At 30.9% G+C, this 25479-nt stretch overlaps 6 protein-coding genes across 13 annotated transcripts in view; 3 read left to right on the forward strand and 3 right to left on the reverse strand.

Moving 5' to 3' along the window:
- Nucleotides 1-1464: 1464 nt before the first annotated feature.
- Nucleotides 1465-7128, reverse strand: LOC118450946 (ubiquitin-protein ligase E3B). 2 transcript variants are annotated; one of them, XM_035886975.2, is made up of 16 exons: nt 6686-7128; nt 6386-6538; nt 5926-6253; nt 5649-5837; nt 5339-5530; nt 5078-5267; nt 4747-4986; nt 4483-4654; nt 4283-4401; nt 4037-4152; nt 3716-3918; nt 3284-3584; nt 2819-3211; nt 2509-2673; nt 2258-2369; nt 1465-2118 (listed from the first exon to the last, which is right to left on the reverse strand). In XM_035886975.2, the coding sequence occupies exons 1-16, from the start codon at nt 6844-6846 to the stop codon at nt 1946-1948; spliced, it is 3207 nt and encodes a 1068-aa protein (XP_035742868.2). In that variant the 5' UTR covers nt 6847-7128; the 3' UTR covers nt 1465-1945. The 2 variants fall into 2 exon arrangements, with proteins under 2 accessions (XP_035742868.2, XP_035742867.2); XM_035886974.2 differs by having other exon boundaries at nt 4037-4161.
- A 292-nt stretch (nt 7129-7420) lies between these two features.
- Prp19 (pre-mRNA processing factor 19) lies at nt 7421-10035 on the reverse strand. Its single transcript, XM_035886977.2, has 8 exons — nt 9906-10035; nt 9536-9685; nt 9183-9460; nt 8914-9108; nt 8685-8840; nt 8358-8588; nt 7937-8277; nt 7421-7832 (listed from the first exon to the last, which is right to left on the reverse strand). The coding sequence occupies exons 1-8, from the start codon at nt 9922-9924 to the stop codon at nt 7688-7690; spliced, it is 1515 nt and encodes a 504-aa protein (XP_035742870.1). The 5' UTR covers nt 9925-10035; the 3' UTR covers nt 7421-7687.
- A 632-nt stretch (nt 10036-10667) lies between these two features.
- LOC118450955 (selenoprotein M-like) lies at nt 10668-12332 on the forward strand. Its single transcript, XM_035886998.2, has 4 exons — nt 10668-10828; nt 10919-10989; nt 11343-11412; nt 11486-12332. The coding sequence occupies exons 1-4, from the start codon at nt 10727-10729 to the stop codon at nt 11588-11590; spliced, it is 348 nt and encodes a 115-aa protein (XP_035742891.1). The 5' UTR covers nt 10668-10726; the 3' UTR covers nt 11591-12332.
- Nucleotides 12333-12498: 166 nt separating this feature from the next.
- LOC118450952 (E3 ubiquitin-protein ligase RNF185) lies at nt 12499-16074 on the reverse strand. Of its 4 annotated transcripts, none has more exons than XM_085660618.1 (5): nt 14721-15052; nt 14023-14185; nt 13707-13838; nt 13458-13627; nt 12499-13299 (listed from the first exon to the last, which is right to left on the reverse strand). In XM_085660618.1, the coding sequence occupies exons 2-5, from the start codon at nt 14169-14171 to the stop codon at nt 13202-13204; spliced, it is 549 nt and encodes a 182-aa protein (XP_085516744.1). In that variant the 5' UTR covers nt 14172-14185; nt 14721-15052; the 3' UTR covers nt 12499-13201. The 4 variants fall into 4 exon arrangements, with proteins under 4 accessions (XP_085516744.1, XP_035742885.1, XP_085516742.1 ...); XM_035886992.2 differs by lacking the exon at nt 14721-15052 and adding an exon at nt 15970-16074 and having other exon boundaries at nt 12501-13299; XM_085660616.1 differs by lacking the exon at nt 14721-15052 and adding an exon at nt 15435-15887 and having other exon boundaries at nt 12501-13299.
- A 358-nt stretch (nt 16075-16432) lies between these two features.
- Nucleotides 16433-19193, forward strand: LOC118450948 (dynein axonemal intermediate chain 4). Its single transcript, XM_035886978.2, has 5 exons — nt 16433-17005; nt 17111-17504; nt 17596-17922; nt 18002-18286; nt 18373-19193. The coding sequence occupies exons 1-5, from the start codon at nt 16563-16565 to the stop codon at nt 19147-19149; spliced, it is 2226 nt and encodes a 741-aa protein (XP_035742871.2). The 5' UTR covers nt 16433-16562; the 3' UTR covers nt 19150-19193.
- A 21-nt stretch (nt 19194-19214) lies between these two features.
- Nucleotides 19215-25479, forward strand: part of LOC118450950 (uncharacterized) — a 48557-nt gene continuing 42292 nt past the window's right edge. The window contains exon 1 of one of the 4 annotated variants that reach the window (XM_035886981.2): nt 19215-19357. Coding sequence is in view for 1 of the 4 variants with exons in the window: in XM_085660529.1 (XP_085516655.1) it covers nt 25199-25282 (84 nt within the window). In the remaining 3 variants the exon portion in view is untranslated. Of the gene's footprint in view, nt 20096-24395; nt 25283-25479 lie in introns of those variants that run through there. The other 3 variants (XM_085660530.1, XM_085660531.1, XM_085660529.1) reach the window with 3 other exon arrangements.

Here is a 25479-nt window from a genome sequence, read left to right on the forward strand (position 1 = left end):
AATTAGAATAATTAGATAAATACAATTTATCGAAGATGTAATCTAACCCAAATCTTTTGTTTCTTGACCCTATGAAATATTTTTTCTTACAATCTCCAAAAAAATATTACATTAAACATCGATTATGTATCTCTTTTTACATACAACATTTCTCTATTCACTGTATTGCAAAATCTGTATCTTTTCCAAATATTACATAAATATTGCACAAATTAAATCAAATGAATTCTATATATCAATCTTTCTCTCTCTCTCTCTCTCTCTCTCTCTCTCTCTATATATATATATATATATATATATATATATATATATATAAAGTATAACAATGTTTTTAATATATAAATATTAAACAAATCATTATAACTGCAATTTTAATTGTACTTTTCTAATGCGTTACAAAATGTGAATAGAGATCGAAAATGTTGTTGCTAAAAATATATATATATACATACATATATGTGTGCGTGTGTATATGTGTGTGTATGTATCTGTGTATATATATATTTGCATATATGTATATATGATTACGTAAGAAAATATGAAAGCGCAGAACGCGTATTTCTAAGCGCTAAATAGATTTCTATTTTATCTTTGGTCTTACTAAATTTCCTAAACAAGTCTCCCATTGATTAATTCATTATTTAAAAAAAAATCGAAATGCTAAATATATTTCTATTGTGTATCTTCTTGTGTATAATATCATAAAAAATTGATTTATATCGCGTGAATCTCGAATAAATTTCAAAAGAGAGAGTGAAAGAGATCTTATATAGGAAATTCAGTGTGCAAACATTGCCGATTTCATCTACAATAAAGATGACGACGACGAAGACGACGACAAAGACGACGACGACGATTACGTCCGCGTAAAACTACACAACGCGTTTTGTACAATACGCAACAATTTTTTTCAAAAATTTGTACAAAAATTTCTCGAGAAAATAGCTCTCTTCAAAATAGAGCATCCATTGTATTTCTTTCTTTTTTTTTTTGTTTTTCTTTTTTTCTTCTTCTTCTTCTTCTTTTTTTTTTCTTTATCTTTTCTTATTTTTTTTTTTCTTTTTTTCAATTTTCCCTTTCATCATTAAATCTTTATTCTTCGAAATTGTTCATATAGTGTATATCTTCTTTTTTCACACGGCATCAATGATTCTGTTTTGGCAAAATGATTTAACATTTAATGTATACAAATAAGTAAAACATTTCCATAATAATTCTATTATTTTACTACTATCGACTAAAAAGCGAACGATTAATAATTTATAAGCTCATATAAGGTATACATAAATCGTTCTATAAATCGCATAATTTTCCATTAATTACAATCGATGAAACGCAATAGATTGATTATAAAAACATATAGTAATTATAATAATTACTTAACTAAATATCGCGTAATGCTAATTATATGTGTATATATATATATATATATATATATATATATATATATATATACGTATGTGTGTATATATACATATATATAAAGGAACAACACGAGAGAATATATGCATATTTATGTTCGGCTCTATATACTCTCTGTTACATTACTTATCAATATGGAAAGATTTATATAACTGGCAAAAAAAAGAAAAAGAAAAAAAAAAAGGAAAATATTTTTAAAATCTTCATTCCTTCATCTTCTTCTAATATCATATGAAATTTGTGCAAATAATTATACTATAGAAATTACCACTCTTACAACTTATTAGGCTTAACTACCTATGTATGTTTACTGTACATTTTCGTTCATTTTGATATATATATATACATATATATATATATATATATATATATATATATATATCCTCTTTTATATAGGTCATGTCATATATTGAAACACGGGGTATATCAGTTAGGCACCGCTCGATCACTTTCGATTTTCGCTCTGCGTTTCGAGTTATAGTTCCCTGATTGTGCTGCTTTCATTCCATCAACAGCTCATAGATTAAGAAAGCTCGAAACCTGTATTACTGGTCACAGCATAACGTAACTTCTCACGAAGCGTACTCTTTTTCTGGTAATTTGGTAGTTTCAATAAATTGAAACACGTAGAGGAGGTAGGCAATCGAATTTGAGGATCCTTTTTACGTATCGTAAAGAATCCACGTATCACACTGCCTAATTAACATGATCGAACGTATTACCGTATTATTATTATTTTCAAAGGGAGAAAAAAAAACAAAAAAAAGAAAAATTCTTCATGAAAATTATTCAGACATTAAATAATAAAAAAGAAAAACAATTTGAGAGAGCATACCAATTGTATCACCTGTATCCTCGTCATCGCCAACTTCAACGCAACGTATTGAAAATCTTGGTTCCAGATGAGCGAATCCAAGCAAGGGTGATTTCGAACAGCTTGTGACGAACTATCGTTGTTAATGAAAAAAAAAAAAAAAAAAAAAAAAAAAAAAGCCAAAAAAAAAAACACGATGACATTATACATATATACTTTTATAAATATTTTTAATTGGATAGAATATCCAATTGTTATCATCGTAAGCGTACCTTCAAAAACAACCCTCTTTCTTCCTCGGTAAAGTCTTTCTCGAGGATGTCCCACAACCAACATACTACTCTATGACTGTCGTGAAAACCACCATAGTATTGCGTGTGCCTACGTAGATCACGTAGATCCAACGGGACGTTATCGCCCGAAATTAATCTTTGTAACTAAAAGAAACGCAAACATACATACATATATATATATATATGTATACACATATATATATATACATACACACTCGTATATATTTAAAAAGATCTTCTCATCAACAAGTATTTCTATTTAAAAAATAATTATCATTCCTGTTCTTACTTCTGGCGTTGAAAATAATGATAACCAATCGGGATTGATTATAGAACAAAATCCTTTTATAAAAGCTGCCGTTTGTTCCTTTATTTGAGTGTGCATTCTAAAATGTGCCATTCTATGTATATAACGAATTTTATTTTGATTAGTAACTGCCTCGGCACGTCCACCAGGTATCAATTCGTGGGTTACTAATTTTCCCATAACATCCTCATCTAATGAGAATGTTAATTCTAATTGTCTAACATCGCCTTTGTAATGTTTAACCAATGTTAAACTACGATAAAGATCTCGATCCAACGAAGCAAGCTCGTCCAAACAATTGTATAAAGTTCCTCCTGCTTGTCCAGAAAATTGTGAAACAAAAAATGACGCAAATGGTACATCCACAACGATTCCCTAAAAATTAACATAATAATTTACTTTATCTCGTTAAAAGAAAAATTCTATTATATAACTATAATTATTTACCTCGTAAACTGCCTTGCCTAACATCCGTCCAACGAATTCGAACAATTGTAAATGATTGTCCTGCATTGAGGAAGTTGGAGAAGGATAAAGACGATTTTCACTTGTAGCTTTGAACAAATTTAATGACGGATCGAAAACCCTTTTTATCGTTTCTTCTAAAAATTCTTTAAATACACCATCCTGATCTATTCCAGCTTCTGCTAAACCTTGTTCGTTCACGAACCGTACTCTGATTACACCTTTCAATGCTTGAGGAGGTAACATAGCTAATTGCCGATAACCATCCTCTACTATACGTGTTCTGTATAATATTTTGATTATGTTAATTAATTTTCTTTTCTTTTTCTTTCATTTTTTTTCTTCAACCGCCACCCTCCTCCCTCCGATGATTTTTATATACCCAATATAGTTATATATAGTGATAGTTATTACCTGTGAACAACTATTAACGTAGTTGGTGGACTGTTGCAAGCACTTTCTGTTAAACCCATAACAGCTTTTTCGTTGGCAACATGCTTTCGAAATAATACCACCCTTTCGGAATGCGGTATGACATGCGGCATTTTTGATAACAAAAGTGCTGCACCACCTCTTCTCTTTTCTAAATCAGCTAAGAAACCAGATACTCGTACTTCCTATTTTTTTGAAGGGATAAAAAATGTAGAAAAAAATTTATAGATAAAAATATAATTAAGCATTCTACCGATCTTCATATATATATATATATATATATATATATATATATATACTTAACTTCGCCAACCAATGTCCTTCCGGACAAAAAGGCCTTCTACAATCCCGACGATAAATCGCCATTAAAAGTGTATGTAGTGATGTAAATAACGGATTGTTAGATACTGTTTTCACATCTGTAACATCTAAAACTTTAGCACGTAGCTACGAAACTTCTTTCTTTCTTCGATTAAAAAAAAAAAAAAAAAAAAAAAAATTTATATATATTCTAATACAAGTTTTCCAATGGAAATTTGACATACTCACCGAATAGATTATTAAGAACGGCTCTGTACAAAAATTGATTCAAAAAAAATGACATTGTTATAAAATCCGATAATTTAAAGGGATCTTGCTGTTCGTACATCTCCATGTCGTCTAATATACTAATAAAATAATAACATTAAGTTATTAATATAATTTAATTATTAAATAAATAATATATGAAACACATTTAATATACTCACGTAACATAATGTGTCATACAATCGCAAAACAATATCAACATTTGAAATTCTGGTGCTGTACATTTTGTATTTGCCGCTAAGTGATCTAAAAATGCTTTTAAACCACAATGTGGTCCTAATGTTCCCAAAAATAACCACATATGATACAAAATTTTGTCTTGATAACAAAGTCCTAGAAAAATAAAAAAAAAAAAAAAAAAAAAAGAAAAATAAAATATATAAAATAATTATAACGTACACATATTTGTTTCTATTATGATATACCCGTTAATATATCTTGCTTCATTTGTGTAAGAGTATGAAGAGCAGTTTGGTACATAGAACAGATCAGGGCAATTTTGGTACATTCGGGACTTCCTAATTTTCTATAATTTTTATTGCTATTATTTCTATTTGTGCGTGCTTCCAAAAATGCCCGACGGAAAATATTAGTACTTATAGATGTACTTTGTTGTTCCAATTGTGGTGGTGCTTCCTTACCAACAAGTTCGGTTAATGGTTGACCTTGAAAAAATAAGATAATAATAGTATTATTATTAAATATATATATATATATAATATATATACATATATATTAAAATTAATTATAGCTTACCAATTAATTGTAAGACAATTCTACCAGTCCATAGGCAAACTAATTGTGATGTCACATAAGGAATAGCTTCTTGTAAAGGAGTATCCACTGATTGTGCAAACCAACCAAGAATTGGATGCCAATGAGTTATGTTACTTTGTTTGGCCACTACATACTGTTGACAGGCCTCCAGCATTTTTGTAACAACAAACTATAAATAATGATAATATATAAATATTAAAATTTATAATATAAATAATCTATCATTTGATTTTGCCTTACCGTGAATGAAGGAAAATATGAATCCCTCAGGACTTCTTCTCTTTCAATATTTGCTAACTGTATCAAATTTGATAATAAACAAAGTGCATAACTACCCTCCAGTGCATTAAAAACTATCCTCAAATTTTGTTCTGAATTTAACAGTTCCAAACTTCTTGCAAATAAATTGTGCATAATAAAGGATGAAATGCACTGAAAAATTGCATCAGCATGATTATGCATACACTATATATATATATATTTATATATATATATATACATGTAATAATTTTTTTTAGGGATATATCTCTAAACAAAAAGACGATTATACCTCCGGACATAACATGTTCAAGTGATAAACCAAAGCAGGGACACTAAAAATATTAATTAAAAATAATGATACTAGTTTATCTGACATTTGAGAGGATATCAATGGTCTTAAAGTTAACGTCACAGCTGCAGAGAGTGCAACTGATATCGATGAAACTTCAGCTCTACCTAATCCTTTTACTAGTAATGTCTATAACATAAAAAATAATTCGTTTATTGATAAAAAAAATTTAGAGATTGTTAAAATTATCAAGATATATATATATAAATATAGTTACCTGCATAATAGCATAAAAGCCATTATTAACAAGGTGCCCCATTATGTTTGCACATAATTGGCTCATACCAGTTTTAAGTTTTTCCATGCTCTCTACCTTTAATATTGCCCATGATGCTGTTGACGTAAAACTAACTAATGTATATAATCTCAATAGGATGGACGTATGGTCAGAACTTATTTCAGGTTTAAGGCTGTCCAAGCCAATGAGACAATGATTTAAAATTGTTTTCATTTGCAATATCCATGATATGTAGTGATCCTTGTTAAGAGCCACACCTACATATGAGAACTTTGGGGACTCTGATTGAAGAGTTTGCACAAGGTATCTAAAGGAAAAAAAAAAAAAAAAAAAAAAAAACAATTGATATATCAAACAAATATTATATCATTCTCTAATAATCTTTATAATACTTATCAAATAATTATATTAAATATAAAATTTATTTCTTTATACACACCTACACAATTTTTCTATTCTTTCTTGATCCCTTTCCTTCTTATAAATAATCAAAAATCTAGAAGTAACCCTGTATATATGCAACGCAAGCTGCAACTCTATGTTTGCATCCAGCTTTGTACAATCATCAGGAAAATTGATATCGAATTCCTCTCTAAAAATAGAATCATTCTTATATTATGAATATTAATTTGATATAATCAATTAATATAGTTAATGTCATAAATTAATATTAATATATTGATTTATATAAATCCGATAACATCAGGAGAATACATAGAATAGAATGATAAAAACTCACAGAATCTTTTTGGTAAATCTGATACGAGCCAACCATCCTCTAACATACGCTTGAATAACAATGACAGCAGCTTCCCTATCTTTCTCATGAGCTCTTTCTTCTCTCGCTGCTTTTGTTTGCTGAAGGAAGCTACCTCGTGAGGATTCTTCTGTTTTAAACATCTTCGAATAACCACGAGTATCTCACTGAATTATACTAATTGAAAAACATTGTCAGCTGGTCATTGATGATAACTAGTTGATACCGCGAAACTTGAGTATATTAAAAAATCATCATCTGTCACCGATTCTATTGAATTTATATATTTACAAATTGATCAATGTGATATAACAACAGAAATTTTGAATCGGCAAAAAACTGTCATTCGATACATAATATACGAAAGTTTTACACTGACAGCCAACCACAACGGCCATTGTTGTTAATTCGATTCAAGCTTCACTATCGAGGACAAAGGAACATATTAGGTTAGTTTATCAGTAGGCAACTATCATCAGCGCCACCAATGAAATTATATTAAATTTTATAAAATGGACATCTATTTTCACGGGAAGAAATAAATATGAAAAGAACAGAAAAGAAAAGAAAAGAAAAAAGAAAAAAAAAAGAAAAAAAAAAGTAAAATAAAATAAAATAAATGTTGTATAAAAATTTTATTATGTTATGATTGATTTGATTTTTTTTTTTTTTTTTTTTTTTTTTTACATTATTAAAACAAGCATATTTTGTTGAACATCCTATTAAATTATTTCTTTCAATCATATTGTCCTTTAATTACTTCCAAAAGAAGTCATTATATATAATCGCATTCAATTACGAAATTTTTTTTAAACTATTACCATACATAGGAAGTGTATATTAAATTAAGAGATAATCTAAATTAATCGACGATGCCTAACAAAACAAAATAGTATTGGGCATGTCTTAATAAACTCATGTAGAAATAATGTATAAGTCTACAATAAGTTCTTAAAATAATTGTCACATTCCTATAAATTTGATTTAAGGGAGACCATAAAGTTTTAATGTTCTGTCCATACTAGTGGATGCTATGTACTGTGCATGTTTTCCAAAACGTACACCTGTCGCTGTTGCTGTATGATCATTCAATACTTTCAATTCTTGCCATTGTTTACACAAATACACTCTGTAAAAAAAAAAAAAATAAAAAAATAAAACTAAAACTAAACATAAGCAGACAATTGATTATGTTAACACTATTGTATTATATGAAATATAATAAAGACTTGCCTAACATCCGTTCCAGCTACAGCTAGATAGGTACCGCTTTGATCAAAACATATGTCCTTTACTTCATAAGATTCCTCCAATTGTAATGTTTTGAAGTTTTTCAATTTTCGTAAATCCCAAAGTTTGACACAGGAATCCTCAGCAGCTGTAGCCAAATAATAACCATTTTCTGAGAAACTAATAGCTGTGATCGGACCAGAATGACCAGGGAAATTCGCCACGTTTGATTGTTCCTTCAAATCCCAGATTTTTACTTGAGAATCAGCCGTACCAGTACCGAAAATTAATCCATCTGGATGAAATTGTGCTGTCGTTAATGGCTGACCAGCTTGACCAGCCACCTAGAGAAATAATTGAATAAAATTATTGTATAAAATTTATTGAACTTCATTGTTTTATTGAATATTAGGATGATAAGTACCTTGGTCAATAATCTTCCAGTACGAATATCAGAAAATGCCCAATGTTGATCTAATGATGAACTTAATAGGTAATCTCCAGTTGGATGCAATGATAATCCAGTTACTGGAGCATCATGAGCCTTCAGTAATAAAGTCGTTTGACTCGTTGCTACATTCCATACTCTAATTGTAGTATCAGGTGATGCAGTCATCACTATATCTTCTTCGGGATGATAAATTACTCGAGTTACCTAGAATTTTAATATATTAAATAGCATTTATTATACATATATATATATATATATATATATATATATATATATATATAAAATTATGCAATAATGCACCTTCTTAGTGTGGCCTTTTAAGATAGCTACAACTTGTTCTGTATCCTTATTAAATACAGTTGCATTTTTATCAGCACCACCAGTTAAAATTTTACTTGTATCTGCACCATGAATATCCAATGCCAAAATTCCAGGTACACTAGCAGAATGGAGACCCTGAAACAAGATAAAATATTATGATATATTCATATATGCATGTAGAGAGAGAAAAAAAAAGATAAAATCATACAGGGTGAGATGCAAGAGTTTGGAACGCTCTGATGCTATCTTGAGGAAGAAGATCTTCAGGAATGGAACGTCCACGACGTTTCCTTTCTTGAGTAAGAACCGTTGCTCTTTCTTGTAGTTTTTGAATAACATCATCAGTAATACCAGCTTGTTCCATTGGCTGAGCAGCTGTACCGCCGGCTTCTACAGCTACAGCCTGTAATTCAATGAAATATTTTTTTAATATATATCTAATTTTTAATAACAATAACAATAATTGTAGTAACATACCGGTTGTGGAATAACTGTTGCTTGAACAATTCCAGCTTGTGGTTTAAGAGTAGCCAAAGCCTCACGGGCAGCTGTAACTTCTTTTGTTAATCTAGCAATTACTCGACAAGCCGCATCATGTTGATATAAAGCATGAGACAATTCTTGTCGAGCTGTTTGTAATTGTTGCCTAAGAGTAAATGAATGTAGCATAACAGCGTCCCATTCGTCCTGCAGTATTTTTAAAATAGCAGGTATAGATGTGGCACTCGGTGGTTTAGGTTTTACAATAGGAGTCGCTGTAAATAAAAAAATATTGTATGAATGATCGACATACAATATAATTAATAAAATTACATCGACCAAATACATACTTTTGACATCAATTAATTGATCTATGGTCAACTCTTTGCCAGTGATGGGATCCACTCCATTTTCAGTAACATATTTCTCAATGAGACGTTTTTCAAATATAGAACCCGATACAGGAGATAAAACAGGATGTTCCGGTACTTCGTTGGAGACTGTAAATGCATGTTTATCGTATTATTAGAATACGGTAACGCGCGATCTTTTTAGGTTATGTTCATATTACTATCAACAATATATGATATAAATCTTTTAGAAATTATTTTCTAATACAATATATCGTTTTATTCGAAGATGATCGAATAAAAGTTGATATATATTATATATATTTAATATATAAAGTCATAAAAAAAAATAAAAATAAGAAAAACTTACTCGCACAAGAGAGCGCCATTTTTTCGACATAAGAGTTCGATCAACTACGCAGGACTTATGCGCGTTGACGAACTAGATTGATTCTAAAATTTATTTTTTCATTATTATTATTTCTGCGTTATTTATAAAAATATCCTATATCTTTTATATATATATAATAAATATTTGTAAATTGTGAATTAGTATTCCATCCTAAGGAAAAAAAAACCGAAATTTAAAAAGTTAACTTTACAAACAGTAGCTTCTTCCTTTATAAGTAATTCTTTGACTCAACTATCGTTATCATATATTATATATATATTTCTTAATAATATGAATGAACGGAGTGGCACTTTGTCGTTTAAAAAAAATTACAGAAACATCTACAAATTTTCTTTTCTTTCAATCCATTATCGTACACGTAATATTTCTTTTTTTTTGTTACATTGTCTTACTACGTAAATAGTTAATTCGAAATAATTTTTACTTATTCAATTTATTTTCTCTAACAATTTAAATCTTTTTTCTTTTGTTTTTTTCTTTCTTCTTTCTTTTTTTTTTTTTTTTTTTTTTTTTTTTTTTTATTGAATATAACCTATGTGTTATCATATATATATTGTTACGTGTATGCAATAGAAACACATAAATAAAGTTTTTTCAAATTTATAATAAAAAAATTTCTACTTTACGACTATAATAATCTAAAATTGTATTCTATCATAATTTAAACTTTATTCGAAGTTTATATCGGATAAGAGGAAACAGATTTTAAAAATGCATATATAGCGCAGAAAATCACAGGAGTGCCCTACTTCCGTTTTCTTCGCACTCTAAAAATAAACATGGCACCTTCTACGATTGTCAATTTTATTTCCCTGTTACTTTTGGGTTTAACTATAGCTGCAGTATCAGCTAAAAGTAAATATACATTTGCAACAATCGAGGTATAAATATTTTCATTAACAATCGATTAATTATCTCATATTTATTAAATATCATACTAATCATTACGTATATTTCATATCTTTACATAGAGTTGTAGTGGATGTTCCTTGAATAGACTTCCGGATGTCAAGAAATTTATATTCGAGGATGTACCACAATAGTATCCTTTTATATTTAATCAATTAAAGTTATTTATTATTTATATTTAATATTTCATAAATCTTACAATTACGGAGAAGAATGTGATGTTCAAAGTGTGATGTTCAATAATACGCTTGTATAATTTATGTAAATAATTATTGTAAATATTTAATTATGTCAAATCATCTTTATTATGTAAACTTCATTTGTATATTACACTAAACTTCATCATGTTTCCGTAATGTATATATATTGTTTTATTTTTATACAAAATAATGCATAAACAATATCATCCATAATATTAACAGAATCATTATGATATTTGAGAATTTACAAATTTATAATTATATATGTTCTTAATGTTAGAAACAGTAACAATGTTGAATTCAAGCATATTCAAGGTGCAAGCCCAGAACTTGTCCTTTATGATGACAATGAGGAGGTATGTCTTATATTATATTATAATAAAATATGAATTTAAAATGAAAATATTTAACAGTTTTGAAATATTATAGGAAATGGAGAGATTAAATTTGGCAAGCCTTACACGTCAAGAGTGTAATGATTTACTTTTATCTAAAGGTTTCACAAAGTCTCATCCTCAAAAGGATGAAATATAAAGACTCAAATAGTTGTATTATTAAATTTTTATGCACTTGAAAGAAATCAATATATAATTTTGAGTAGCATTTCTAATTAAATACGATTAGAAAGCTTCTTATACGTTTTATTAAGCTAAATGAACAATAAACAAAATGTTTGAAATGTTCTTCTTCAATTCTATATTGAAAGAAAATAATTTATCAATATATACTATTAGAGAGACAATAGAGTTTAGCGATAATAGTAACTTTGCACATAATAATAGTTACATAAAGATTTTTCAATGCACAAATTGCTATTTTTTATTGACACATTAACACGTAGGCAAGGGAAGCATATATTTACCCTTGTGGAGCTACAACCTGTGATATAATTACTAGAACCATGAAATAACAAAATTGTTCATTGTGGCATAATTGGGCTCTTTTGTTGGAATAATATTCTATCAATTTTATGATTAAATTTATTAGAACATAGCTGAACAAATGTAGGTTATATAAATAGTGCATTTATGCAAGTATACTAACAACACAATTAACCAATTATAACGCAACAATTTTATTCATAAAGACAGTGCAGTATAAAAGGATATATATTTTACGTTTATTGTTTTTATTAAATAATATGTAAGTAGTTTTAGTTAGATCGTACATTACAATTTACAAATATTACAAATAATTTGTTGCATTTAATATTTTGCAACATTTGTTGCTTTTTTATGTACTACTTACCAATCAATAAATGAATTTATAAAAGTGAGATTTTTTAGATAATACTTTTACAACTTTAATTGTAAACAAATAAAATCGTCATTGGATAGAAATAAAAAATGGATAAATGGTATTGAAGGAAATAGTAATCAAAAATAATTTTTTGCACTTCAATTTTATGTTTATATCCATAATATATTACAATATTATATGTCATATAACTGTATTAATATTAATATTCTTACATATTGATGATATTGAATTAACTTTAATATAATTTTGATTTTATAGATTATATACATATGCAATCCAATATAATAAGACTGGCTGTTATTCATGAAAGCTATGTCGTTTTTATCAGATTCTTATTCTAAAAAAAAAAAAAAAAGAAAAGTAGATAAGAAAGGCATGTATTCGGAATGTACTACTATGATAGTACTTTTGTCTATGTTGCATTTAACGCAACAAGATTTATTTAATGTTAAACGCGCATATACCACATGATGCCAAAAGCACACTCAGAATACTTTCTATAATAGATAACGTCAAATAATATTTTGCAAATTAGTAATAATTACATATACACATGTATATAATAAACTTTCAAAACAATTAAAATAGTAGACAAAATAATAATCAAGCTTGGACAAATTGAAAAAAAAAATTTTGAGCAACGTGTGTCATCAAGTATAAAAACAAAAAAAGAAAAACAAAAAAAAAAACAAAAAGAAACAAAACAAAAATGAAAAGATAATAGAGTAGCTATTTATATATTTATTTATCCAAGCAGGGGTATAGTTATAATACGATTAACAAAGATTATTACAAATAGGGGAAAATTATGTATGAGCACACGTATAATGGACTGACCGAATAATATTAAAAATTACGAGACATACAGCGAGACTTAAAAAAGTGTTATGCCATTAACAGCCAGCAAATGAATATCATTGATAACCATAGAAATATCTTAGATAAGAAATGCTCTTCTTCATATTGTGGAGTGCCTCGTGGAGCTATTAAAAAAAAAAAAAAACCGGAAAAAGAAAAAAGAAAAAAGAAAAAAAAACCGGAAAAAGAAAAAAGAAAAAAGAAAAAATAATATTAATTGTAAATTCATACAATTATATATATATACTATTATTGTATAAAGGCTAAGAAATTTCAATTATACCAGCACTTGGTCGGGTCTCTCCAAAATTAAATGTTGATGTGAAAAATGCAAATGGAAATGTTCCAATGCCAAAAGACATATATGAACCATCACCAAATCCAAATCCAGAAAATCCTAAATTGGTTTCAGGTTCCGATCTTTGTCCAGCCGGACGAGGTGGAACATTATTTCTGTAATAATAATTTATTTAATTTCTTTTATTTATTCAAGATTGAACAAATATTATAATTAATTCGATTAACGACAAACCTTGGATCTTCATGTTTTGTTGCTCCACGTCCATACAATGGAATGACTTTCTCTTTGCTAATAGCAGCTTTGCAAACTGGACATACTTGTCGTGTTGGACGTGTTTCTAGCCACTGATGTAAACAAGGCCAACTATATATAATACAAAATATATACAAATATAAATATATATATATATATATATATATACAAATAATAAATAATTATTTTTAATAATAAAAATATAAATTATAAATAAATATAAATGTGTGTTATGTTAGATTATTACAAATTTGAATATTAACAATCTATAAGAAAATTATGATAAATGACATACCAAAATAAATGTCCACACATGCTAACAACCGCATCCTTGGCTGTATCAAGACAAATATTACATTCAAACATTCTATCATCTTTTTCTTTTTCTTCCGTAGCAGACCCGGAAGGCCTGGAAGGCCCAGCTTGTTCTTTCATTGTACTCATCCAGTTCTAATTATCTGAAAGAATAAAAGTATTGACTGATAAAGTTACAGAAACCATATGATCGTCTATTTTTTTAAAAATTCATCTTAAATAACAAAATAATAATAATAAACAATAACTCTTATAAAACGTAGAGATTAATTCTATATCATTGTGTATCAATTATAGCTCTTTATCATGATTTTAGAAATGATTCTAGAATTCTGTATACTGATTAAAAATATCTATCAATAAGCTTAATAAACAACTGGATGATGAACCGACGTATGATATTAACAAATCAAATTTATATATATATATATATATATACATACGTATATATATATATACATACGTATATATATATATATTTTTTTTTTATCAGCAATATTACACGAACCATTATCGCGAATGAGAGAACGAAAGCATTCGAAATAAATCGAATGAAAGAAAAAGAAAAGAAAAGAAAGGAAAAAAAAAATATATATATACACATATAATGACACGTAGGTGGGAAAACAAAAAATTTTGCAAAAAGTTTTTAAATCAATGCTTTATATAGTAACGGACTTTATTACGTATAGGAACATACGTGGTCTTGATCACACAACACGATCGTTCGTATCTATTTAATTGTGAGTCATTCACACAACGGACTATCCGACATACATATGTATGGACGTATCAATCTGTTTTCGAGATGGTCAATCGAAAGTCATGTGTTCTGGGTATGCCACAAGAAGAACAATACGATAGATAGGCCATCATAATGAATAATAATTCCGAAAAAAGAAAAAAAGAAAAATAATCTCTTCGAAAATTTTCATAAAAAAATTTAATGACGACTACGACGACGATGACTGTGCGACTACTAACGACGACAACTTTACGATATGACGATAACGACGATAACGACGACGACGACAACGACAACTGTTATAACTATGACACGAATAAGAGAAAAAGAAGAATTTCTAAATCGGTATATAATAACAAAATGTCTTCGAGATTGTACTCGAAAAGAAAGAAAAAAAAAAAAAAAAAAAAAAAGAAAAATAAAATCAAACTTTGTCGATATTCACGAAAAATGGATTAAGGACGAAGAATCGAAAGAAATATATGTATGTATGTGTGTATGTGTGTGTATGTATGTATGTACTTAGATGACAGCTGCCAACATGAAAAAAAATACACAAAAAAGAAAGAAAAGAAAAAAAAGAACATTAAGTAAGAAAAAAAAATAATTATAACGTTAAAGGATTATTTCGTGTCGCGGCCACTTACTTCTTCGATCCAACGACTGAAAGACGACTCCTTCGGCCATTTATTTTCTCCCACTGGCGTTTCTTCTTATAAAAAAAGAAAAAAAAAAGAAAAAGGAGAGAGAGAAAAAACGTAGCGCGCTCTCTCTCTCTTTCTCTTTCTCTCTTTCTCTCTCTCTTATTCACTATCTATCCGTCTGTTTTGACGAATCACACGTTTCTTTTAACGTAATAATTGCGCAAGCTTCAACAGTGGATTATTTTTCTAATGTAAAATGTAAAACGAATGTTCGTGGGCCAATACGTAAGGGACGTTTGTCCAACGAGTACTACGTTTAGATTGAATATTTTAACGAGATGTCCTTGAAGTCGACAAATTTCAATCAGATATCCTTGTACGCTTTTCGTCAAATTATCGTCGTCTTCGATGATTATATAATTAAAAAATTTCTTAATACTATATAATAATAATAATAGTACTAATGATAATGATAATGATAATGATAATGATAATGATAATAATAATAATAATAATAATAATATACGTATATTTTTACTTCTATTTAACTCGATCAACGTGACACTAATACGCAAATATATTCGTGTTGTTCTTATGTCGATTTAGGGACACTCGTTTGATCACGTATATCGAATAATTGTAGCTTTTCGCGTCAGAGGGCAGTTCTGTTTTGCAGATGGCGCTTGGCGGGACCTTTTCAAATGATTATTTGTCGATTAACGATGACTGAAATTTTGAAACTATTAATATTGCCTGTTGTTTCGATATAAACTTGAATCTTTATTTATGGAACATTATCTTGTTTTTTTAAACGACATTAGATTTTCTACATAGACAGATAGATTTAGTCCTTTGTTTTTTTTTTGGCTTGCTTTTCTTTTCTTTCTTCGAAGACTAATCTAATCTAATGGAAGATAATATCAGGCTAATCGATTCTCACGTCTCCATGGAATCCATACACTGTAATAAAATGATAGCATTGTTTGCGAGAAAGTGTTGTACGAGATAAGTAAAATAATTTTTACAATGAAAAGATTAATTTTATATCTTACTTTAATCGACATGTTAAGAGATATTGATTAGATTAAGTGAAATGTATTAACGGTTTTGACGATTAATTAAATATAAAAAATGAAAGCAAGTGACACGGATAACTCTCAGAGATCTATGCCACAGAGTATAACTTCGTCAAAATTGAGATTGCAAGTTGCCTCGAAAAGTCGGAAATATGTTAAAGTTATAGCATCGCCGTTATTGCAAGAACGTATGGCACTTCGTATTTACGAAGAGGGCATCGACGTGACACCGAAATTTCTGACACACCCTACGTTCAATCAAATCGATGATCGCCATATGACCGCTTTCGAACAGATTGCCATTTCTCAATCAGAAGGCAACGGTCCATCGTCCTTTTTATCTTCCTCACACAGTGGCTTTAAATCCAGTTCTTCTTTAATATCTCGATCAACCTATGTTACTAATGATACGCAAATAGAGAGTCTTTTGTCTACCGAGGTAATGGGTGTAATGGAGGATGTAAAAGAAAAAGCACCAGTTCAATTCTATATATCCAGGTAGTCGTAATAAATAAATAAATAAATAAATAAATAAATAAATAAATAAATAAATAAGAAAGACTTGATTCAATGATATTGTTTCCTTCAATTGTTATTATTAAGCGACGATCCAGAAGAGTTTCATACTCGACCAGAAACAATAACGATTATATTGAAAGAAACAGAAACGATTATCTTCTTCGAGATGCTCCCATTGACGAGTGATCTTCGTACATCAGAAGGACAAGCAGTTCAAGAGAGCAATGAGAGATACAAAGATATAGTAGCAGGACCTGGAATAGCAAGAAAAGTGATTGATGCTGAAACTCAAACGATAGATGTTATTACGAAATCACGTGGTACTTATCTAGGAGGAAGGGCACGACAAAATGAAGGAATGTTCGTTAATAATTGGGTTATATATGACACTTATAAGGAACCAGAATTAATGACAGAGAAAAATGGATTTTTGGTTGTTCGTACAAGGGATAGTTATCTACGGATGTTGGAAAAACAGGTCAGATCATTGATATCCTTTTGCTATTGATTTATCATTCATTTATTTTTTTTGCATAGTATTTATATAATACATAGTATTTATTATATAGGAAATGAAAAATAAATTACCGCAGTATAACATAGATCATCAAGTGAAACATTCCTCTGACCAATTATATCATATAGTATATAATACTGGGTTTTTGAAAGCCGCACGTATTATGGAAGGCATATTATCTAACAATATTTATCTTGATGTTCAAAAACGTTTCACTGGGATCGTCCAACGGGATCCATGTAGTCTCGATTTAGAATTTACGTACGATCTTGATCTATTGTGGACTTATACCTGCGATATCAGTAAAGATCGACCAGTTTCTTCATTTTGTTGGAATTATTTTAACAGAAACATTATTGCTGTCTCGTATGGTTCAAAAGTTCGTTTGGATTAATAATGCATTTTAAAGTATTTTAACAATTTTATATCATTTATATGATCATTTTGTGACTTCGCAGCCAACAGATGATAAAAAAGATGGCCTCTTGTTACTATGGTGTGCAAAGAATCCAAAAGAACCAGGACAAATACATATCTTTGATAGTCAGATTTCCAGCATAGATTGGAGTCACGATCGGCCAAATTTACTAGCAATTGGTTTCTACAATGGTTCAATAAAAGTTATTGACGTTAGCAGCACTTCTCTTAACATAATAAGACAAAGCAAGAGGGATACATCAGTCATATACGAACCACATTGGCAAGTACAATGGTGGAAGAGCGACGAACATTTTGATTTTCAGGTATTAATAATTTCAATATATATATGCAACGATATAAATAATAATAATATTATTAAATAACGATTAATACTTCGTTCTCGATTTAGGAATTAATTTATACAAGTAATCAAAATGGACGTGTTTATCGTTACCCATTGGACGAGGATTTCATAATGACCGAGATGATGAAGATTTCTAAGATAGAAGATAAAATATTAGGAGTGGATAGATCAGACCAATGTATCTCATATGATATTTTAATGAATCAAAGCACAGGAGCTCTTGTTCTTTGTCAACATCCTACTTTAAGTTCTATTTATTTCGTGGGCTCAGACGAGGGAGCGATATATCGATGTTCCACAAATTATTTGTACCATCACATAGACAGTTTTTTGGCTCACAACGGACCGATATACAGAATGGAATTTTCTCATTACTGTTCTAAACTCTTTTTGACTTGTGGAGCTGATTGGTGTACTAGAATTTGGATAGAAGAGCTAACTGAACCTTTAATCACTCTTTCAACAACATTGGCATGTGTACCATACGCAACCTGGTGTCCTACATATTCGACCATCATCGCTAGCATCGTTAACAATGAGATTTGTATATGGAATATCAAAAGAAGAACCTATGCCCCACTATCTGTAACACGTTCTCCAAACGAAGCAAGATTGGTGAAAGTCGCATTCACTGATAATGGGAAACAGATGGTAACGGCGGACGTTCAAGGTGCTGTATATATTTACAATTTAGAAGGTATTCCATTTTCACCTTACAATCAGGAAGAAGTTCTAATCGAATCCATCAAGAAAGCTCTTTTTACCAAACCGGATTTATTAAAAAAACTTCAAAAAACTGGTCCACCATTTTCGAACAATTGACTGACATACGTATATAAAAGTTCAATAAAAGAAGATCATCCAAATATATATATATACTAAGTAAGATAGTAATGAGGAAACCTACTTTATCAACCGTACGAGACATCAGAAGTTAATAAGGAGTGGGGATAAGAAGGTAGTCGAGGGGCCTGACGTAGGTCCCCTCAGGCGTCTTCCCGCTCGAGGGCTTTGCGTGATTCGTTCGAAGGTAGGTAAGAGAGTAAAGGGAGAACGTTTGGATTCAACCGTGCGTCTCGACAAGCTGGCTCCGCAGGCTCTGGTTCTGTAAAGGCGCAACCTGTGTATAGGCCTCCTGGTCTGGCTGGCTGGCTGGCTGACTGGCTTGGTGGCTGGCTGGCTGGCTGGCTGGCTGGCTGGCTGGCTAGCTGGCTGGCTGGCTGGCTGACTGGCTGGCTGGCTGGCTGGCTGGCTGGCTGGCTGGCACCAAAGGAGTCGGCAGAAGAGTGTGCCGTGGCAAGGAGAGTGAGTGAGAAAGAAAGAAAGAAAGAAAGAAAGAAAGAAAGAAAGAGAGGAAGGGATAGAGAGGGGCTTCCCTCTTGCTTGCTGCCGCAGCTCGCGGGCACGAACTGCGCTACCGCCGTCAGCAGGCAGTCTTATTACGCCCGCACTCAACTACGCGAACTAAGTACTCTTCTTCTAAGACACCGAAGATACACGAGTAAATCTTTTCGGCTTTTTCGGTTCGGTTATATTTTTCTTCTTATCACTTTCTTTCTCGACATCTTTTTCCTTATTTTATTTTTTTATGTCTTTCATTCCTTCTTTCCGCCAATAATCTCGTCGAATCGTATATGGTTCCGATCGATGGAAGACATTGAAATATCCTTGATATCTTTTAACTAGGATCACAATATTCATGTGAATTGATGGAAAGATAGCCGAGGATATAACACGGCTTTTGATTGGTCGATCGGATGATCCAAAGGTAATCCTTGAATGATTATTCTCTTTTTTTTTCTTTTTTTTTTCTTTTTCCTTTAAACTCGTTAAATTGTTCAATAACAAAAAAAAAAAAAAAAAAAGAAAAAAATAAAAGAAAGGAAAAAAGAAAAAGTAAAAGATAAGAAAATCGTAGAGAGACATTACTGTTCTCATTGTGAATCACGTTAAATCTTGCTCTTTAGATATTCTTTTTTTGAATTCTAAGAATAAATTTTAATCAGTTACAATAAACATTATACATCTCACAGTGAAGATAACATATTATTAATAATTTATTATTTGCGATATACATATAATATATATATATATATATATATATATATATCGAATGTGTGTTGTATTTAAAACACTTGAGGAACGTACAAGGAGAGACCTTTTCAAGTGGGTAAAGAAAACAGCGCTGGGTTCAACGGAATAAGCGACAAAGGGTTATACCGTGTCGTTGACTCTCGAGGATTAGTCATATTTGTTTAGTTACAGACTTTCTAGCGCGTTAAGTAGTTTCGCGGCGAAGGTCCTCGTGTCAATGTTCGGTTCACGGATGTGACATTTATTACACAAGTTAACTGACCAAAAGAGGATTTGTATACCGAACCAATCTCTCTGTCTCTCTCTCTCTCCTTCTCTCTCTTTCTCTCCTTCTCTCTCTTTCTCTTCTTCTCTCTCTCTCTCTCTCTCTCTCTCTCTCTCTCTCTCTCTCTCTCTCTCCTTTTTGAACGACTTTATTTAACATACAAGTTTTCAAATTTTGACGAACTACATTAACTCAAGTACAGATTTAATTGTGGATACGATATTGTATCCAATAATAAAGTGATATTTGAAATTTAATATGATTTAAAAAAAAAAAAAAGAAAAAAAGGAAGAAAAAAAGGAAGATAAAAATTCAAATCATCAAGTTAAAAAAGAAAAAAAAAAGAGAAAAAACATATAATCTCTTATTATTCTTTTCCCAACGCGATATATTTCTGTTAGGTCGGTCCACCGTGTGAAGGCAGCTTAATAGAGAGTAACATGTGCAACCGAAGAATAGTGGCGATGCCGATGTTGCCGGGGCACGAGCTACACCGTGATCGCTCTGTTCTCCACGAACTCTGACCGATACTTATTCGATCGTGATCTTTAAGATCTATTAGTGTGAATTGAAAGTATAAACGTGTGGAATTATTCGAATCGAATGAACGAACACTGTTCTTATGTTGAAGAAAAAAAAAAGGGGGACAACGAATTGATCAATTGAAGGAAAAATGATTGAGATTGTTTATACAAGGAGGGGGATTAAGGAAGGATATGGGACGGTGAATGGGTGGGTGAGGGGGATGGAATTGCCAAGTGTTTCTCAAAGTTAACTCGCACAGTGTATAGGTCGAATCCTTGAGAGAAGTGGTGTGTTCGCTAAATTATACGTTTCCACATGCATTCGGTATATTGTGAACATCGGACGCGTTACACGTTGTAACGGGTGGTGCAGGAAAAGTGAACAGTGAAATCGTCAAATCGTTTTCAAATTCTTAATGATATCGAGAAAATTTATTAAATTTTAATAAGGTATATATATATATATATATTATATATCCATTTAGAAGGAAAAAAGAAATCGTTTTTATTATTTATTATCAAGAAAATCGAATCAAAGTAAGATAACGTACAAAAACAATCTCGATGATTATCATAACATCGTCAAAAATATTTCGTTCTTTTTTTTTTTATATATACATACATATACATATGTATATATATTTTTTTTCTCCCCCATTTTCTTTTTTTCCCCCTCGAATCTCTTATCTTGAATTTTTTATTATTTTTTTTTTTTTTATATTTGATTCATTCATATCCCGAGGAATCTTGAATCGTTAAGAAAAGAAATGATAATTAGTATGTTTAATTACATTGGAGTTGGTAGAGAACGTTAGGTGGTATAATCTATAATGCACTTGTTATTTCGACCCGATTCACCGATCTACCTCATAATCCTTTATCTACACTGGCCTCTGCCTATTCACTTAATCGCAAGCATGCATCACGTCCCTCTATCTTCATCTATTTTCATCCGTTCGTACGAATAGCTTGCACATCTATCGAGGCCTTTATTCCTTCTTCTTCTTCTTCTTCTTTGGTACATACGTACATATATACATACGTACATACATACGTATATAAGTATATTTTTCTGACATTATCGCTACGATGTAGCCTTTACGCGAGGACAAACCACTTATCTCATCTCCTGTTCTAAGGAAAGTTCATGAGAGTTCGCATTCATGTTTTCCAATCGTCGTTAGCTCTACGTACTTACTTGTAGATACCTACCTCGATGTACAAACTGTTTCGTAAGATGGCTTATGGTTGATGGCAGTACTGTTGATGAGCCCTGTTCCACGTAAATCGAAAGTTGGTGAAGAGCCATGTTTCTTTATGCATTTAATGACTTCCATATTAGTTAAGATGGTAGATCGTCAAGGATTATAATTTTTATAATTGGGATTAGGGATTCATATATAAGGGTTTTAATATTTCAACCTTTGCTAAATTTTCTTACGCTTCAATTCACTTATCCATTATGACGGTATCAATCAAAATTCAATTGAAGATATCAGTGATATTAATGTCGTAGTTATTGTATTTCTTTCTTTTTGTTTTTTTTTTTTTATTGCTATCAAGATTTCTTCGAAGAAATAAAATCGAAATGTATTGATATTGTTAAGAAATTTGTGATGTCGTTAAAAAGAAAAAAAAAAAAAGAAATTATATAAAGAATGATGAGAAAGAATATTTATATGGCAAAAGAGATACAATATATGTAACTACGAGACAATCCTTTTATTTTATTAAACATGGAAAGGAGAAAGAAAAACAGGATCTCTTGCTAGACGCGTGGGCATTGCGCGTTATCATCTACAGTAATTTACGTATATATTACGAGTAGTAACATCCTGTTCTATCTTGGTTGTGCACTGTATATGGGTTCTACGTACTTGTTCCAGTCGTACATTACGGTGCATGCATTAGGTCTGAATCATCGATAGGTAAAAAGAAACAAAATAAAAGAAAAAACAAAAAAAAAAACATAGTTGTAAGTAAACTAGATACTGATCTGTTAAAAATACAACATTTTCTTTTATTTTCTTTTTTTTTTTTTTTTTTTGAAAATCTGTAAACGAACATCAAGATTGCATTTTAGCAAATTTCTTCAAAACACGATACTTCTTCTACGTACTCGTGGAAGAAGAGAAAAAAGGAAAAAAAAAAAAAAGAAGATTGTCAAATGTGTACAAGTGAGGTGGTTCACTGGCCTAATAAAAATTGCAACTGGGCAATATAAACGTAGAAATAATATAAGTAAGACGATAAGGAGACGTCACGTTTGCGATTTGGAAATGCGTTGGATCTGCGATTTGCGAACAACGTAGGTGGTGTGACGGGCGCAAATAATGCGAGAAAATACGAGTAGCGCTTAAGATGCAAGCAAGAACTCGCTTACAGCGTGAAGAGAAGTTACGGCGATAAGGGTACATCCGTACATCGTGTTGGATATGTGCTCTCAGATCTTAAAGGATAGAGAATCCAAGTTATATACATATACCATATATGTATGTACTTACTTAATGTATAATCTTGACAAGGGATACATTTATAAATGTTAAACAAAATGATATCGCAATTTGTTGTTATCGCCTATGTAATTCTATACAAATCAAATAATAATAACGATTCGTAAAGGCTTAAGAAAGGTATTGTTATAGAGAACGAAAAAACGAAAAGAAACGAACAAATGAAAATAAAAAAAAAAAAAAGAAGAAAAATGAAAAAGAAGAAAAAGAAGAAGAAGAATAAAAGGAAAGAAAATAAATTCATTAAATTTTCTTTATTTCTTTAAAAGATGACATTTTGCATGACACCGATGTTCAAGATCATGAGAGAAGAGACAAAGGGAATGAAAACAAAGGAGAGCACACGTATTAAACACAAAGAACTCGTGACTGGAATATTAGAAGGATCAGAAAAACTCAGAAAAGACTACGAAGAAGGATTCCTAATCCTCTCGATAGCAAAAAGAGAGTGCGGCGGGGAAGGGCGGGGGGAGGAGGAGGGACTCGTGCGAGCAGTCGACACGTCCGAGTGCAGTGCTCCTCGTGCCCATCTCATCTATAGCTTGCCTCGTGCCTGCATACTCAACGTTATTTCCTTGCTGAGGTTCTTTCTTTCTTTCTCTCTTTCTCTCTCTCTCTCTCTCTTTCTCTCTCTCTTTCTCTCTCTCTCACCTTCTTATCGCTGCCAGCCGGAGAATCAGAAATACCACCACCCGCTGACTACCGGACCCAAGATCCGGAAAACCAAAAGCGGCGACCGCGAATCCGCTTCGACAGGATTGCCCATCGCTAATATACCGGGGGTTCCATTTCTTTATTTCTTTTTTTCTCTCTCTCTCCCTCCCCTCCGTCTACTTTTTTCCTTTCTTTCTTCTTATTTCTTCTTTTCTTTCATTTCTTCTTCAAACGTATCATAGTACCATTCTACTGTATTGATTTATCAGACGATCCTGATGATGATTAGAAATGGTCGGACATTAAGATACACACACATACACACACACGCACACACATACATACGTGTTCTTCGTTAGGAAAGAAATTAATAGGAGATAGAAACAACATTTTCTTTAACATTTTTCAAATACCAGTATATAAGACGACGTTGCTAACTAAGTTACACTAAGGAACTTCATGTTCATCTTACTTCCAATTTGGATTGGTCCAGTTCTTATTTCTTCGGGTACTTGCTTGAACTTGATGCACGATAAGGAGAGAGAGAGAGAGAGAGAGACAGAGAGAGGGAGAGAGAGAGAGAGAGAGAGAAAGAGGGATTCTGAGTTTGCAGTATCCATGGAGTAGCCGCTTTGTTTCACACGGCACGTCCAGCAATTAGTATTCAGTCTCCTTGGGACACCCAGTGTAAGCGTGTATATAAGATACTGGCCTCTCCAAGTAAACTTGTTTATCAAGTTACACACGGCCCGGTGAGTCTCCCTCCCGTTCTCCTCGTCGACGAACAGCTTGGAAAAGGACGGGAAGAAAGAGCCAATTCTATGATGTACTTTTTCGAATATTTTTCTTCTACTTTCCGTCGCCATTATGAATCATTATCGACGACTCACAGAGGATTCATACATGTAAGATGAACGAAATTTTTTTCTCTCTCTCTCTCTCTCTCTCTCTTTCTCTTTCTCTTTCTCTGTTATTCTGAAAAAGAAATATAAAACTCTTTCTCGAGAGTTTTGAATAATTATTATTTATAATAATTTCTTCCACATTATCGTATCTTACGGTATACGTAAGACTCGAAAATTGAAATTATTTATATCTCATC

Source organism: Vespa mandarinia, chromosome 12 (genome assembly GCF_050613455.1).
Source record: "Vespa mandarinia isolate Hongniang chromosome 12, ASM5061345v1, whole genome shotgun sequence".
NCBI classification, from domain to species: Eukaryota; Metazoa; Arthropoda; class Insecta; order Hymenoptera; family Vespidae; genus Vespa; species Vespa mandarinia.